General features: G+C 32.0%; 1 protein-coding gene across 1 annotated transcript in view; it reads left to right on the top strand.

Moving 5' to 3' along the window:
• Window positions 1–5,843: 5,843 nt before the first annotated feature.
• LOC148232619 (Fanconi anemia group J protein homolog) overlaps window positions 5,844–19,018 on the top strand; it is an 80,570-nt gene continuing 67,395 nt past the window's right edge. The window contains exons 1-3 of the mRNA XM_088192591.1: window positions 5,844–5,893; window positions 6,216–6,467; window positions 6,529–6,640. Coding sequence (XP_088048717.1) covers window positions 6,222–6,467; window positions 6,529–6,640 — 358 coding nt within the window. The 5' untranslated portion in view covers window positions 5,844–5,893; window positions 6,216–6,221. The remainder of the gene's footprint in view (window positions 5,894–6,215; window positions 6,468–6,528; window positions 6,641–19,018) is intronic.

The following is a 19,018-nucleotide window of genomic DNA, read 5'->3' on the forward strand; positions in this document are numbered from 1 at the left end:
CTGCGAAAAATCACACGGTAGAATAGCCCCGTGACCGATGCCTTAGCTCACTTTTCATATTACCGAGGGAAAGAAAAAAGTTTAGCTTTCTTCTTCTCTTACTTCTTTTCCCTCGAGGGTCGGTCGGACAAAATTAGTATTATTGATAGAAGGACGTCGAGCGGAAAGTCCTGCGTGAGGAAAGGATAAAAATTCAACCCGCATCGCGATAGTTATCCGCCCTCGTTCGGATCTAACTAGAGGGAAGAAAAAAAGATAAATAGTGGTCAATTTCGGGTGGAAAAAATAGGTGTTCTTTTTTATTTTGTCTGAGGTGGAAAACGCGTAGTGAAAACGGTGATTTTATTTCTACGAGAAAGATTGTGAAATATTACTGTATTCATTCCTACTACTTTCATATTGTAAGTGCTCAATTCACTGACATCTTCGATAAGTTAATCGTGTTGAAAGCCGATCAATAAATCGTTTCCAGAGAATATCGAGTAATATCCTAATTTAAATGTAAAGCTTGCGACACAAAATGTAAACGTTAAGATTGTTCCGTTTAAGTAAGCTAGCGACATTTTCAGAGACCATAATTCATGGTGTCAAAAGTCGGCGGGGGCTTCGAAACATTCCGCGACATTTAATGGCCCGTGAAATGATCGCTAATGCGTGGTCACCCCACAAATGTATATATTTTATGTGCAGGGCCGTTACGACTGAACGCTACTGCCCAGGAAAAAATTTTATATATATATTTTTTAATATTAAATCATAAAATTTTTGTTTGGATGGTAAAACTCGTGCAAAGAAAAGTTTCCAAGCGCTGACGTCCTGGACGCGACGGGTAAGAATAAGGGACGCGATCGCGACTCTATTGCATCTTAAATCTCGCAGCAGAAAGTCGTACAGCATTGACAAATTGTCAATACTATGATTCAGCAACTGAAAAAATAATTTATTGAATAGACGCTACGCCAATTGTCATCGAATGTTATAAAATAATTAGACGAAACCTTCATTATTTAAAAAAAAACACCTGTTAGCATTTTATCCTGTTATTGCAGCGTAACACACAATCGTGTTTTCGTGCGACATGTACAACTTTGTTCTTGTGATTCGGCTCTAACATGCGCGAAGGTATGTGTATAAAAATTGGAAGCTGTGTCGTATACTGTCATACACCGTCTTTGTGCTTTGATGTGAACAATCTCATAAAAAGCTCACTTAACAATTTATCGTACAAACCTTAAAAATGTTATTTAGACTGTTTATTAAATATTTTTATTTATGATGTACAATATGCAAACGCCTCACTCGAATATATATTTTAATTATTTATTTAAAAATCTTTTCAGAAGAGTTTATACTACTTTTAAAGCATATATAGAGGCGTAAGCATAGAATGTTGCTATTAGAAATAATTAAATGACAAGAGGAGACACTGTCGATTCCAGAGTCGACCCAAGACTCGGACCAGCCGAGGCGTGTGATTTGGAAGTGAGGGTGGAAGAAAGATGGGTCGTTAAGGCATTATTTATTGCCGGGGACCGACGATAAAACGTTGTAGAAACACTAACGTATATGTGTGTGTATTCTCATCCATACATACATATAGAATTCGCACTGGATTGATGTTTCACTTTTGCGCTGCGAATGACAATCGACTTGGCGGCGCGGCGCGACAATCACGCGTTCATGCTACGATTCACAATGAACTTTGGGATGTTGTGGATAGAAATGGAGTTGAAATGTGCACGTAAAAGACAGGCAGAAAAATTACGAGCTTAGATTCTCGATCATGATAAAAGTTAATGTATTATTGATTAAACTCTCGATCTTAAAGCAGGGAGCCAGCTAGACTGAAGCTTTTTAAAATATATGCGAGCATGTTAACTTTAAATTCGTGATATGTTTCTTACTTATAAATTTTTCAAAAAAAGTTCTTGAATGCGAAACTGTTCGAATCTGTGAATTTTTAAGATGAATAAACTAAAATATAAGTCCTTCGCATCGACTAACTTTTGACACAAACTATAATTTAAAGGGTCAGATCATTGTAAAATTGTCAGTTGGCTCAGCTCCTCTAAAGGAACTACTCTTCTATATGCATAAAGGACTAAACGTTTCGGAATTCGCAACGGTCCGAATTCTGCGGCTTCGTATCTAGTTTGCAACATTCAGCATAACAATAGGGGACCGTCCGTTTAGCGAGAGGGGCGGATTAATTCATTTTATTGTGTCGGTTGGGGTAAGACACCCTCTTGTGACATCATACAAGCTATATTCTCGCAATGAAAATAAAACTCGAGCCCATTACTCGATATTGGCAGCATAAGTTATTCGCGCATTGTGATTCTTTTCGATTGTGACACATATCCGATTGTGACACAAATTAATACATTTTTTTCTACAAATTTTATAAAATATATTCAAAAACTGGCTTTACAAAAATATATAATTAAATTAATATTTTACTAAATTTTCATTATTTAATATATTAAGTTGCAACATGTTCATTTTAATCATAACATATAAGGAATATTCTACTTCGTATTTATGAGTTTTTAAATTGAATACATGTAGATTACCACAGATCAATATCAAGGTTGGTAGTCCTATTATGCAGCTTTATTTATTATTAAATACTTATTAAAACACATATTATTTTCCTACTTATATATAAATAAAAAAACATTCATCTTCAATGTTTCTTGAACGTCCAACAATACCAAGCAATCATACTTTTACAACTAGTTAATTTATTTTTATAAAACTAATTATAGTTTTAGAACTTTCATTAGATCAAATCCAAAATACAAACTAAACCAACTCAGCTGTCAAACAGAAGTACAGATAAATGTTGCATCTCACATATAGCTCCATAGTTTGTCTGCACTTCGATATTACACTGTTTTAAAAATATACACGAGGAACGCTCGGTAACGAATGTTTCCACTGCGACGGCACCGACAGGATTTTATTGCTTTTGACGTGGATTTTTGACTTCTGAGAAGTGATAATTGTTTTCACACCCTTCTATTGACCAAAATTCGGTTTGAATATATTTTAACCAACACTCTTATATCAGAAATCTGTACATTGGTAAAAATAGCTAGAATATTTTTAAAACATAATGTCAAAGTGAAGACAAAATATGGAGTAATATACGAGGTGTAACATTCGTTTTTAATTCTTCTTTCGCTTATTTTTTTCTAAGAGATGAGTTGGCTTAGATTGTATTTTAGACTTGACCTAATTAAAGTTCTTAAACTATAATTAGTTTTAGAACTTTCATAATTCGTGTAGTTAGGTTTTGGTTTGAACAGCAAATAGACGTTTCGCAACCGTCAAATTGAGTTATATAGACATCCCCCTCTCTAAATGTCGTCCCTGACGTCTATATAATCTTAATTAAAAACTAAATCTTAAATTAATATTAATTAATATATTAATAATGGTGTTAGCACTTTCACCGCGGCTGATATTTTTGCACGCCATTTCGAAATTTGTTAATATGTAGGGGCACCTATTCATGCTATATTTTTAAAAGTATAATGGTTAAATAAATTCAAGTGATTTACAGTCCTTAATTGTAATAAATAACCATATTATTAAGCTCAAAGTTTTATGGGATCTAAAGGTGTCAGACATTTGAACCTAATAATGTGGTTATTTAACCCTTAGACCGCCGACCGGTAAATTGTTAATTACTCGCTGTACGCCATGCGTTTTTAGCGATATAATTTTTTGGCTACTTACTCTGTTTAACACATCATTACAGCCAAAATACTCAATTTTTATATTTTAAAGTTATATATGTATGGTTAACATGATTTAAACATTCTAATTATATCAATAAACAAACATTTTTAGTCGTATTGTTGGAAATATAAAGTGAACAAAACTAAATCTATTGGTCGGTCCGCGTGTTGGCTCGCGTACACACACCTACACACACATGTACGCGCGCGGCACTATACAAGCGAACGACAAACAGGGTCATGCTCACACTGAGACAATTTTAATATATAAATCTGCAACGCATTTTTTCTTCGTCTGACCTACATCCTGTTATAAAAATTTACAAATCGACAAGATTTCTTTGATGCATACAAAATCACATATATCGTACACAAAAATAACCCTAATAACCAAACCGTTTGTTTTTGATCAATGGTGTTTGCAATTGGTTGTTGTTGAAGGTTGTCATATTTCTTTATATATAAAAATAATAAATTATAAAACTTGATAGCAAGATACGATGTTATAATTTATAATATATACATATTCTTCTTCTTCTTCCACGGCACTACAACCGGTGATCGGTTTTGGCCTTTCCACCTAATTTCTTGTAGGGCTTCTAGATATATCTTGAGTTTTAGTATTTCTTCCGCTATTGTTTGCATTTTTCCTGGTTGTAATATTGCACATTCCAGCACAAGTCCAATCGTTTACCTAGATTTCGATCGTCTAGAGTCATTATGAATCGGGGTGGATTTATTATTTCTTTGTGATTTTTTCATAACTATTTGGATTTATCCACGTTGGTTGGTTTGCTCCATAATAGAAACCCTCCTCCTTTATCCGGGCTTGGGACCGGCAAGAGTGCAACATATCTACACTCCAGGTGGAATATGTAATATATATTACACACACACACACACACATATATATACAATAAATAATAAACTTTTCGACCATCGTGACGCATTGGGGTAACCTGTTAGGTCACGATGGTATTCATTTAATGTAAATAAATAAACACATTACAAATAAATTATAAAATAATAGAACAAGTAAAATAAAATGATTCTACGACAAGGAATCGTTTTTGTTATTATTATTATTATTTAATATTTACTAAGAGTTAATATTGATATTTTATTAATTATATCTTATTTATATTTATTAATAAGTATTTAATAGTAATTATAATTATTATTATTTAATTATTACAAACAATAAAAACCAACCACAAAAACAATTGACAATATTAAAACAGTCGAAATAACGTATAAATATATTCACAAGTATTTACAAATCACAATTATCATTGAAATATTGATGACATAATTTAATTTCGATTCATAAATTAAAGTATAAAAAAACGAATTTCCGCGATGCGTTTGTGCTAACCCTAAAAGTGGCCTAAAGAAGCACGATCGAAACCGCGCGCGAAATACAAACGACTAAAATTAAGGCGTGACTTTATAATTATATATACCACTGTTTCATCGCAAATTCTATAAATAAAATCACTGAAATCGTTTACTAGGAACTCAAACTGATTTTTAAAACATATATTGTCAACTTTTACCTTTCCGTTTCTTTAAAAAACGAAGGTTTTAACGAGCGCATCATATCATGCGCTTGGCGTTAGACAGTAGATTTAGTTGCGCATCATATCATGCGCTTGGCGTTGAAAGGATTAATGAATTTTAAAGCTGTAAATTACTTGAATGTATTGAACTTATTTGAGCTATTTAACTAAACATTTTTATATTTAATTTATCGTGCTTCAGTAAGATTGTGTGGTAACCCAAAAATGTATGTTTTACAGAAAAGTTTTTAAATTACAAATATTTTATTGGAAGTGCAAGGTAATATCATAGAATCAAATTTATTTTTAAATTTCTGCAACAGAAAATATTTTAATTAGGCTAATTAGTTAATAAAACATTAGGTAAATATTTAATTTTAAACTTAAAAATTCTCTTTTGATTTTTAAAAACTATATTCACAAGCATTAGCAGCATATAAATTAAAAATACAATTTTTATTTAATCGAGTGTTTATATTTATGTTTTTTACACTGGCGACACTGGGTAGAGCGCCTGTTATAATCCGCGGCCGACTTCACTTCAATAACCGTCTGTCATCTGTCAAATTCAATTCACTGTAAAAATAGGTTATATTTTGTAAATATTGACACTATTCTGGATTAAAACTAACATAAGCCTTAAGTTGACCGACTGTAATTCGTGCATAACGAATATATCCATAATAATTTATATTTTGAATTTAAATATATTCAAACAAACAAAAGTCTATACTTTTGTTTTTTTACATTTTTTAAGCAAATTGCTATTTAACTTCAAAAGCGTGCCGCTTTAACAATGTTTATCATATCAATGAACCATTAAAGCCAAATTATACTTAATTAGTGTTATAAAATATATTAAATTAAAGATCAAAATATATTATAATCTGTTTATTACTTATACTTTTAGATAAACATGGACGAACCAGATGATCAAAAGAGTATACTTAAAGATATTGAAATAAAGATTGATTCGTCTCCCGTTAAGAATAATCGAATGAAAACCAGTGAAGTAATATGCATAGAAGACTCGCCGGTGAAGACAAAAGCAGAACCACCTCCAAAACCCGCAGAGCCAGAAGTTCACACTAGAATAATCGGTGGAGTGTCTATTATATTTCCCGTTAAACCGTACGGTGCTCAAATAGCTGTAATGGATAAGGTAATATTTATTTATAATTATGATAGATCCTTATTTGCTTTCATATTTACTGACTATTTAGGTCATCAAAGGCATCACAAAAAGTCAAAACTGTTTGTTAGAGAGTCCGACGGGTTCCGGAAAGACTTTGGCGTTACTCTGTTCGGCGTTAGCATGGCAGAAGAAGCGGAAAGGTATTTACAGCTTATTTTATTTTATACCAGTTATGGTTTTATATTATCTTATAGTGAAGTCTCGTTGGCCTTCCGATATTTTTAAATGTATGTGTTGACAGAGCAGTTCTTAATATAATCTTTTGATTTTTAAGCATGAACCTTAAATAAATGTTTATCTTACTAACGAAACTTAAAAACGAATAAAGATGATAATGTTTAATAATATATGATAAATAATGTAGTAATCCATGAAAAATTATTTAAAGTGAAAACCAAAAAAAAATACAGTCATCTTTATATTATAAACATTTTTTTAAAAGTAGTTTTGAAGAATAGATTTAATTGATATTTTCCTGATGTTTATGGATAGCTTAACGTTTTAATCAGGGCTGCGGAGTCGGAGCATTGTAAGCGGAGTCGGAGTCGTAAAAATTGGACCGACTCCGACTCCTTTTTAACGCTTTCCACCCCGATCAATAGTTTTTTAATTGTTCGTCGTGCATCATGCATTCTAAATTGGTAACATGATGAAACAATTGTGATTCAAAGAAAATTTACTCTTAAAACATGAAGCAATTCTTGTTTTAAGATTTAATTTCCTTTGAATCACGGATTTTCGAATATATTATTGATTAAATTAAGTATGTGAGTAGTCAAAAAATAATTATAATTATTTTTTGTTCCTTCTGCTTTGTTGTTATTTACATGAAAATAATTGAAAATTCATTTAATATTGTAAGATTATTTATTCGAAATTTTAAAGTCAGAGTCAGAGTCGGACCTTGCACAAAAGTCGGTGTCGGAGTCGGGAAAAATTTCCAACGACTCCACAGTCGTGGTTTTAATAATAGGAATTTAAAAGAACACAAAAAATAGTTTAGTTTAGTAATAAAATATAATTATTTTAAAACAAAAAATATTTACATATCCACATAAATATTTTTGAAAAGAATTTAATTTGTACATATTATTGTGACCGGATTATTGCGCACACAAAAATTCCACACAGCGAAATTTCTGAAAGTGGATAATTGTTTCGATAGTCAAATATATTTTACTTTTAATTCCAACTGCCTTATATTTTCTCTATTTCAAATATCAAAATAATATAACAAAATCTTATAGCAACTACTAGTAATTTATTTATGAATTTATTTATATTGTATATATAATACATATTTTCTATATCTCAGTGATTTTTAACATTGGAATCAAAATTAATATTTTCCAGTTAATTAAATAAATTCGCTTACACTCTTAGCAGTAAATAAATATAATAAATAAATAAAAAAATGCTAGATCATCTTCAGTTATTTAAACTACACCGAAAAATTTCTTAATATCATATTTAATAATATCTGAATCACAATTTAATTACTTTGATATAATTATAATATGCATATAATTTTTCGTATGATCTTCTTTCTAATTATGTTAGGCTTTTATCATTACATCAATATGGATAGAGTTTAGATATTACAAATAAATTGTCTTTTTTAGTATTCTCTTTTTATTTGGTATTTGCTTGTTATTAAAATACAATTTGTAACTAATTTAATATGCTATTAAATTTATACTATTTATTATAATATTTGTTTATTACCACCCTGATATATATCTAGCATGCGAGAAAAAAATAGAGTTTGAGTTTAAATCGTGTAATTGATGTGCTTAAAAAATGCTTCCAACGACATGATAAATTGTCTCCGGTGTGAGCTCTAAGGGTATATGAAACTTTTGGATGGCTTGGAATCCCTTGTCTTATACAAACGTTTACTATGTATGGAAATGGCTTATATTACCTTTTAAATATTTATTCACATACATAACATCGTTATGATAAATTGAATAAATCTACAAACGATTGGCTATCACGATGCAATTAAATTAGCGTGTTATTATTCCACATCCGCTTGATTAAATTTTGCCAATGTCATTATGTTCATGACAAATATTTAATTTATTATCTCTCATGCGATGGAAGGTAATGAAGGTCAGGTAATTCGAGTTTTATTGCCTTCTGTAAACTTTGTCTCTCGGCTGTCACCGAAGCCGTGTTATTTGCTAAAACTGGCAAAATCGTTCGCGTGATTTGATAATATTCCTACGGCACGAGAGACTCATCCGTGATTAGGGAAATAAATTATAAATGCATTCCCGCATTCGCTAATTTGACAGTTTTGGCGGGACGCGGCTTAGGGGGGACATCGAGTACCCCACACCGTCGCTACGTAACTGATGCGGGCTGGCGGTTGTGTTCAAAGTGGCGCAATTGTCGCAATGTTTAGAGGCGATATTTGCTCTCTTGCAAGTTTAAAGATTGTCGTATTATTGAATTTTTAGACGAGGTATTTGAAAAAGTAACTCTTTAACATATTTTAGGATTGCTAAAAAGTGTGTTTAAAGTATCGAAAAATGTTTCATTTCATGCCAAAATATACATATACATATTAAAAAATAAAAGTAGATTTAACAGATTATTTGGTAAAAATATTATTTTAAAACATCTTGTTTGAGACTAATTTGAACTTTATTAAATATTTATTTTTATCAATATAAAGTAATAAAAATAAAATATGTCCCCCCTTCCACCTTATGTCATGCATGAAAAATTTAGAATGGACCATTTCGTTGAAAAGCCGTGTTCTTTTCTGCTTTGGTCAGTAATATTTAAAACTAAAATTCCTGAAGAAGTTTGAGAAACAATGATCTATAGTGTCGTTGTGTTTGTTAGAAATTTGTTTTCAAATATGTCAAGTTAAATATTAGTCGCATCTTTCTGAAGAAACGCATCCGATCTATACATGTAAATTGGTATTCTGGTTTCTCGATATGTTTTATTTCTCATAATATGAAAATCCTTATTTTTTCTTCTTGATTTTCTCAATAATTCTCAATTAACAATTTTAATTAAAGTATAAAAAAAATGAATGAAACCCAAACATGTATCATTATATAAAATATTAAGATAAAAACCTCTTTGGATTATCGAAAAAACGAGATTTTTCTTCGCCAATAGGTACATTTTATATCGTAACTCTGTGGAAGGTCCCTGTATTTTTTTGCAATCTGCTGATTCCCACACAGACCAGTTTCTTCGTATCTATAAAAAATATAATAGATACACGTAAAATATTTATTATCAAATCTAAAAAGATATTGTTGATTGTTAATCCCCAAACGCATTACATATAATATATGTTAAATAGCTATGAATATGTGCATAATAAATTTTTAATCTAGTCTTATACAATAATATATTTTAAAATATATATAAAATTTTTGACAAAGATAAAAAAATATCACATAATCAATATGATTATTAAAAATTATATAAAAATAAATCACTTTTAGTAATTAAAAAATTATTTACAGTGATTGTGATATCAAAATTATCATTAAATACAATATATTTCGTTTTTTTGCGTTAATTGTTAGTTAACCTCCTCAGACCCAGTGCACATTGCAATGTACAATAACTTTATTGCTTGTTTATAAGCCATTTTTGATTTATTTTGTACATCACAGTATACACCATAATATTTCAAAACATTTGTCATGCTTTAATCTACATCCCTTTTATGTACTTAAACTGCTCCAATGATTTTGTTCGTATCCTTACCAACAACCAATCATTGATTACTATTTGTAATTAAGTCTCAATGGAATCCCGATTGTTGTTCACACAATGTTTTGTGAAATATTAATATCCTTTAATTGTTCAATTTTTACTTCTTCCATCACCTTTTCCATACAAAACATCGTATTAATTAGTCTTATTTTATACGTATAAGTGTTAATATAAATAAGTTATTGATTCTTTCAGGCACATGAAATAATGTAGACGTGTAACATCGATTGCATTCGTACGGATATTTATTATACATATAATTATAATAATAATATTACGCCCTATCGGGCTGTATTTTGTTCGCGCGTTTGGGTACGTGCGCGTGTGTGAGTCTATACTCACATCTTATTGTTACTTTTATTCGTGTCATTGTATTTATAATCGATTATATAGATCTTTATCATCATAACCTGATCGTTTTTATACACTGAAAATGTATATTTTAACTGAAATAAACATTTAAAATAATGTTTTTCTAGATCCCAAGGACGATGAAATAGCCCGTAAGTGTCAGTAAAGTAGCTGTCGATGACTTTGTGAATCAATTTTACTTGTAATGTTAAATCTATTCATTTCGACGTTTTGAAAGGGTTAAATGTTAGGAGAATCAACTCTGGCGCTATGTATGGCTTAGATCGCATGTCGCTCGCGACAATAGCGTTCTACTCATTAGCGCATTTTAATTTACGACACTTTAAAATTGTCATTTTGAGCGGAAAGCCGCGCAGACGGAAAAGTCTGCGATACTCGGTTAGAATAATGCATGGCTCTGGCGCGGCCGCTCGCGTAATAAAATTATACCATATCTGGTAGCGCTGTGTCGTTAAATTAATTATTGCGACACGAAAGGTTACCGAGTCGATTCCCGGCCATGTGACACGATCGAACGAATGCCTCCGCTGCACGCACCCGCCTCGCAATTGTCGCAATTTCGCCGAATTGCATAAATCATAATTGTCTCTGGAGCATGTCTCGGGCGTTCGTGTCTTGCCTGCTAATTATTTATTCAAAGTAGCTGGCGAAATTCGCCAGAACGCTGTCAGCTACGGTCGCTTCGCACGGCAAGATTCTAAAGCTAGTTGTGTCGGACGCTTCCGAGAAACCATCTCCTTTGTTCGACTGAACTAATAAATGCTTTCCTAAAGTATCATACTCGATCTTCCAAACGTAAAAACTTCGCTTCGTGCTATTATTGATAATATGCGACCTGGTTGTTTTAAGAATGTACTACTAGCCGCACACAGTATTTATTTTTCTTCGTTGCTGATAATTATATTGTATCACAAGGATGCTATATTGTGCTAATATTAACTGTGGCGTTGAATTTTTAAAATAACACAGATAATAAAAATAACGACGGACAAATCGAGCCATAACTTTACGGGGACCATAAAAGCGTTCACGTTACAAAGTGAGCCGACTAAAACCCGAACTTTACGACTATCGTAAATTATTTGAATTCTCGACGCGCGGTCGCGAAGGGGTTATGTGACGAAACGCGACCCTTCGGTGATAATCTCCCCCGGAGTCGAGAGGCAGGATATCGAAAGTTTGTCATTCATCACTCCTCTTCGTCCTTCGCGCGAGCTCGTTTCGCCGAGAGGATCCTCCCAGTCTTCGGTTTCTCACTTGAACACGGTCTGCGGTCACGCCCACGATGATTCCAATCCTGGCACCTAATGTATTCCGAAATTGGAACCGACCGGCAAATGTATGCGTCGTTCGGTTACACGATTGTGGGGGAAGGAAGTTGCCTCGAAGAAACGCGGAAATACTACATCTTAGCACAGCGCTACTCAGACTTTCTCGCGTGGCGAACCATTATTATTTTACTTAGCCTGATCTGATATCGATAGGTCTAATGAGAGCGAACCCTGACCATGGGAAAACAATGATTCCGGGCCTCATGACAAAAATTACATTTTATATATTTTTTAACATCATAATAAATAATAATAGGTACGAGTTAACCCTTTCTATGCTACAAATAAATATAAAAATGAATCACCGTTGCGACATATTTTCTGAAATCATATTTTATGCAAAATATTATAATTATGCGTTAACAAATATTAAAAATATATACTCATAATATTTACCTGATAATTAGACGTGTTTTCTTTGCTGCTCAGTGTTGCCATGTAATTAATTTTCAGTCGCTTGATTATCAAGCATTTATATTGAAATTTTTATAACAATATTACGAGTAAGAATCGAATAAAGCACATCAAAACCGAATTTTGACCAATAGGAGAGCGCAAAAAACAATTATCCCTTCTCAGAAGTCAAAAATCCACATCAAAAGCAATAAAAACGAGCGTTCCCACTGCGACGGCGCCGGCACGATTTTATTGCTTTTGATGTGAATTTTTGCCTTCTGAGAAGTGATACTTGTTTTTGCGCTCTCCTATTGACCAAAATTCGGGTTGAATATACTTTGATCAGCCCTCTTATATTAGAAGTCCATAGTAATATCGGTAAGGATAGCTCATATTTTTTAAATATAGTGTAATATCGAAATGCAGACAAACTATGGAGCAATATGTGAGACGCGATGTCTCACATATTGATCCATAGTTTGATTTTCTTAATGATTTTCTACGACTGTAACGTGTTGCGGTACAATTTTTTAGTAAATTTAATAAGATCAAAAAAATCTTTTTGCAAAAAAAGAAACATCTTTTAACAACGATTTGTTAGAATATCTATTTATTCGTTAGAATATCAAGTAAATTTAAACAGCTTAGCACAATCCACTTATTTATTATTTTATTAATTTATTTAGCTAATTGTTTATAGACTAAATAAATATAGTCAAAACATATACTTATATAAAATATAACATAAACAGTATATATAAAAATAATATATTTTATAAAAAAACCCGCTACATCTTTATTTTTGCGGATTGTCTTAGGAATATTATCATTCAAATTCACACCTCCGTACAATATTCTTCAGGGACGTCATTTAAGGAAATGCAGGTGGGAGCATTTTTCCCTCCCCCTTGAATTTGCCCTGAAAAATGCATGCCATTTAATGAAATATTATGAATCTTAATGATATTGAAATATAAAATTGACCACTAATTGGCCAAATTTTGTTTATTTCACTGGTAATACGCATACTTAACTAATAAGTATATGTTGAGATCAACGTCTTAATTAAGCTTTGCTATGCCCTCTCCGTACTGGATTGGGGTCAAATTGACCTTATCAATCCGGTCCGAAACCGCGGTGACATTGAAGACAACCGCCGAAAGTGACACGACAGGACGCTCGCCTGTCAAATCGCCTGTAAGTTTGTCGTATTAATTCTACGGCGCTGCTCCAGGGGCGGATACTACGCCGAATTGAAACGGTGCAGTGGCGTACCTTGTTCGATTTTATTGGAGTCTAATGCAAATGTCGCCGACTTCCCCGCGTCAACCCTTGCTGCTGTAATCCAAGGGTCGTATGTATTTATTTTTAATATTTTTATTATTATCCGTCAACCGGTTCGAAGAGAGCAGCGTGTGACGCATCTCTATCCTTCAGCGTAGTAGGGTCTACTAGAACCACATTAGTGTGATATTTTTTTAAATATATTTTCAGTTATTCGAAAACGCTCATTAGAAATATGCCACTCGGTTTTAAAATGATCCTCAATTTTTTGTAAAGATATTTATTGAGAAACGATTATTTATAATGATAGTTGTCGAAGATGTTGAAAAATTCCACACCGGTCTTGTCCACGTTTTTATCAATTATTGATTGTCTTAGCTCTGACTTCGAATCCCCCTGGCTTTTGTCCTTCGTCGTTTTCCGGACCGGAGGAGGATCGAAACCACCTCACCGCTGAAACTTCCTCTCGTTTCGTCCCCTCGAACCTTTCTTCCCAGACGCCGCAACACCCTTGCAATATTTATCGGTCGCATTGTAGCAAATTCGATACAAATCGCCGACACCCCGTCGATTTGTCTCATTCACTCTGGCTTGTTTCCCATACATCTGCGTGTATGTAGTATATGTATGTATACCTATGAGCATTTTACATCGGTTGCGATTGTCACCCTTTTAGTTAAATGGGAAGTAAATATTTCAGTAGTTTTTTTTACGATTCGTCATTCTCACCCTTCTTGAAAAAATATATAAAAGAATATAAAAACAATTCTAAAATATCCTTCGTTGACTAAAAGTGTTTTAGACTTGAGTCATTTACTTGTTTTAAAGCAAAAAACTTTTTTTTTTATATTTTATTTCGATGCAGGTTTAGCTGCTAAACGTTTTTATATCTAGCAAATATTTATGTAAGATTTTAACCAACCGAATTATGCGTGCTTAAGTTATAAAATTTGCCGCTATTTTGCAAATAGGGCAAATATATATTAGATTTTGTAGGATTACATTTTTGTTAATAATAATATATTAGATTTTGCTAGGATTACACATACAGGCTGCTTAAGAATTCTACATTTTCACCAAAATTCAAATTCATTAGTCGGTAAAACGAAGCAAATTCTGACCTTAGCTATATTGAAAGTTTTATAAACGTTTATATGGTAGGCCGATCGTCCGAAGCAAAAAACTATTTTTTTGAGATATATTTTTTTTAGCCAATATCATAAATGTTATTAAGAGCTCTATTCTGTATCAAAAATTCAAATCTTAATCTTTAAAAAGAACGAAATAACACCGTCAACTATATGGCAAGTCGCATAAAAGCTCGTATGGGGGTCCGATCAATTTACCATAAAACTTGTTTGAAAGCAAAAAATATTTTTTTTATATTTTATTTAGATACAGATTTAGCTTTTGAACATTTTTTGTGCGACACGCTTTTTTGTAGGATTTTATCCCATGAAGTTATGATACTTTAAGTTTTAAAATTGGCCGCCATTTTGCAAAAAAAAAATTTTTTTCGTACCAAATATTATGGGGGTGCTTAAAAATTCTATATCATGACAAAATATCAATAATTCTTAGTTACATCTGATTTATAAAATTAAATTTTTAACTAAATGCTAAATCGAGTGCTATGGTTTATATTTTGTAATGATTTATTACGAAAATTAATTTTAGACAAAGATTCGAACTATACTATTAAACTTAATAAAAATTGTATCATCCAATAAAATTTAGGTTTATGATACTACTGAGATGTCAGTACTAGTGTTGATATGTTATTTAAAAACAAGTTTGTTCGGGTTGTTTATATATGTAACAGTAAATGTGTATTACCAGTGAAGTTATATTATCCCTATATAAATATAATTTCCCTTACTCGACCACTTAAAACGTATCAAACAATTGATTTACATTTTAAGTGTTCAAAATCAGTATAATCATAGACACAATAGACACTAAAAAACACTAGTTTTAACATAAGATTCGAATCGTTATAAAATAAAACTGATCTTCGTTACTTATGACACTTGAACCCTGATAATATGTCTATAAGTTTACGTTTAAAAATAACTATTAATAAAAGCTTCAAATTATAACGATACTATTCCAGTGATAATATAATTTATTTAGCAAAACATCTAACATAGCCAAACATAAAAAAATATCCCAAATCTTCACCATATTCGGTCAATTTTTTTTTTAACTGATTGGCACTATTGAAATTATATGCTACAATTAATTTTAAAAATGTCATTAGCTTAGGTTGGGTTTGATTAATTCGTTTAGGTTAGGTTTGGTTTTTAGCAGCAAATTAACATTTAGAAAGTTAGGAGCAGTATATAAGTTATTAATTAAATATTACTTTCAAGTTGTAGGGCGACACGTGTTACAAACGCACATGTACAGTTTAACTGAATAAATACAATTTTTCTGAACACATTTTCACTGATACTGCCGAGTGAAATTATTATTAACTAATTTTTTGATACATTTTAACTGGCCTAGTAAATGAAATTATAAAAAAATAGTGAAGAATTTAATATAAAATAGCAGTAAAATTTATAAAAATTTCAAACTGCAATACAAATAGGCTTATTTTTTCGGCAATTAAAGCTAGTGAACTATGTTAAGTTCAGTTGCAGCCTGTTGAACTATGTTTAGTATTATATTGTTAATTTTTTCTGAAAGTAATATGACTTTTAATAATCATAAAATAAAATTATCGGGAAAATTCGTTTATGATTTTGAGACGTAAAAACTAAAAAATATTTTCGTCTCAAATATTTCCTTCTCTTGCTTAGCAAAGCTAAAGGCTTTAAAAATATTAAGATCAACCCATCCTATACATATTTCGTTATAATCAATAAAGAAATGATCCAGATTAAATGCCAACTAACTCATGTTCACCGTCAAGTTATTAAGTGTAGTAGGTCAAGTATACCTTTGCTTTTGGGCAAGAAACTAAAATAGTTATACTGCTAATATGAGTAGAGAAGATTCAATGTTCCTTATTTACCAAATTTACATAGCCAAATTTTCGACGCTTTTAAAACTTTCAGCGTATAAAAGCTATTCGCTCGCTGCGAATAGCTATTTAACGCTCAATTATCAACTCAAACACCAGTCTGTAAGTTTGAACTTAAAAGTCCCACCCCCTCTGCTGCCACCCCCGCTGAAGCGCCGGCCGAGTGTTCGGTTCGCCGCCACCGACCGTCTTGCGGCGGCGGTGGCATTGTGTCGGTGGGGTTGATTGATGGTATCCGCGACGGATCATCGCATTATCCGAAATGCCTAATTCCCATTTATACTTTATTGTCTGTCATCGGCGTTTGGCGTGACGGGCGACCAAAAAATGGATTTTGCGTCACGCAATCATTTTTAAATGAGCATTAAACCGGACTGATTTATACCGACGCCGCCGTCTCGCATATCCCTCGACTGTGTTTTACTTCTTCTTTTTTAAATTGCCTCGAATACAGGAAGTTTAAGAATCGACTCGCTGATTATTCAAATAAATTTAAACAACATTTGTATGATAGTACCTTTATACTAAGAACAATTTAATTAAACACTTTTTCAATTTGTTAATGGGCGATGCTCTAGATAGTCGCAATTGCGTCCCTTATTCTTGCCCGGCGCGGCCAAGACATCAGCGCTCGAGAACGCTTCCGGAAAAAATAAGAAAAATCGATTTAAATTTATCATGATATTATTATTTAATATATATTTTTACTAGATATAACGATATCTGAAGTAAAAAACAGTTAAATGTATGGATAGTATTTTATCTTCAATATAACCCCTATGTATTTATATTTTGACATTTTTTAAACACTCGATCGTTCTTGTATTATCTTAGGAACGTCGATCTATTTAAACCAGTATATATTCGAAGGCGACCGAAAGGGGAAAAATGAATAAAAATTAGCATATTGACAGGCGATGTTTGTGTTTTTTTTTGTGACAACCCTTTGCGGGCACCGAGAGACTTTAGGGGTGCTTAAAAACTCCCTCGAATCTGCATTTGTCAATTAATGTCTTCTGCGCACGAATGTCGCATTACGCTTATAAGTCTGGGCAACGCGTATATGGATAGTTTTGATTGTGAATAAATCTGTGAGAAACGTTAGTATGTAAATAACTTTTTTTCGTGTGACGTTTGGCCGCGCACTGAAAATAAATTGTGTCATTGAAATTGCACCCACGTACCCATTGTTCTCAGAACTTATAGATACTTAATGCCTCCGTATTGTCTAATCAACGTGTTGTTGATGTGTTTATGTCTATCGTGCGTTTTTCACCTGTCAAATTTACCGTCAATTAGTAGGAGCCGTTGGACTTTAAAGTAATTTATCTACGAGTCGCTACTCCGTTACGGATGTCGCACTAACATAGTTCGCGTGTTAATCAACCTTTGTTTTTAATATTTATATATAAAAAAAAAAAACATTATTATTACAACAAATAACGTAGTCCGTAAGTCTAGACTGATAAACTCGAGGCCACAGGTTCGAGTTCCCGCATCAGACTCAATTTTTTATTTATAAAAATAAAGTGCATAGTTACATTAATTGATTGTGTGTAAACTAATATATAATATAGTTGTCATTGAATCCTAAACTTTCAGTCTGGTGGTTAATACTTACTTGTAGGTATTGTTTATGTCTGATTTACCCCGTTCTAACGCATTGAGCATACACCTGTCACGTTTCAATGAAAGATGTGAATTAACGCTTAAAAGTAGTTTTGAGGCATCACTTGTAAAGTCGATAGGTCAGCGTACGCTACAGCTTCCACTTTTTATCCAAAAAACACACACAGTAAACTAATACCATTATATTGTAGGAGTTGATATTATATATTTTTTTATTTTGTGCGCCAAAATATTTACATTTATGTGATCCAGACTAAAACCACTATTAAAACACTTTGTTAAATTAAAAAAATAAGTGATTACTAGCAACAAATTGTATAATTTTCATGATATTTTTTAATAAAAAATATGTTCACACACTTATTTAAAAAATATATGTAGTGAAAAATGTATAAATGATTGCGCGAGTAAAATGATTCAATTTTTGTAAGTCAGACTGTGAAAGATTTGAATAAAAACCAATAGTGTATAAAGTTTTTAAAGTTATCTTTTAAAATGTCATTACATTGTAAATTAATCGTTTTCAACTGAAGTTCTGGCGAGAAAGTTTCTATTTCGCAGCTAAAAGGATTTTAAAATATTCTAACATGATTTCTATTGACGGAAAAGTCTGGTTGCTAATAAAGATCATCCCTGAGAACTGCTTCTTAAATTTGGTTGGACCTCAGGGTTCCATAAAACCGTCTGGAAAAAACTGTTTTCGGTTTTTTACAATCAAAAAACGA

The sequence above is a fragment of the Plectrocnemia conspersa genome, unplaced genomic scaffold (genome assembly GCF_051122295.1).
Source record: "Plectrocnemia conspersa isolate PC_06_02 unplaced genomic scaffold, ASM5112229v1 ptg000009l, whole genome shotgun sequence".
In the NCBI taxonomy this organism is placed as follows: domain Eukaryota; kingdom Metazoa; phylum Arthropoda; class Insecta; order Trichoptera; family Polycentropodidae; genus Plectrocnemia; species Plectrocnemia conspersa.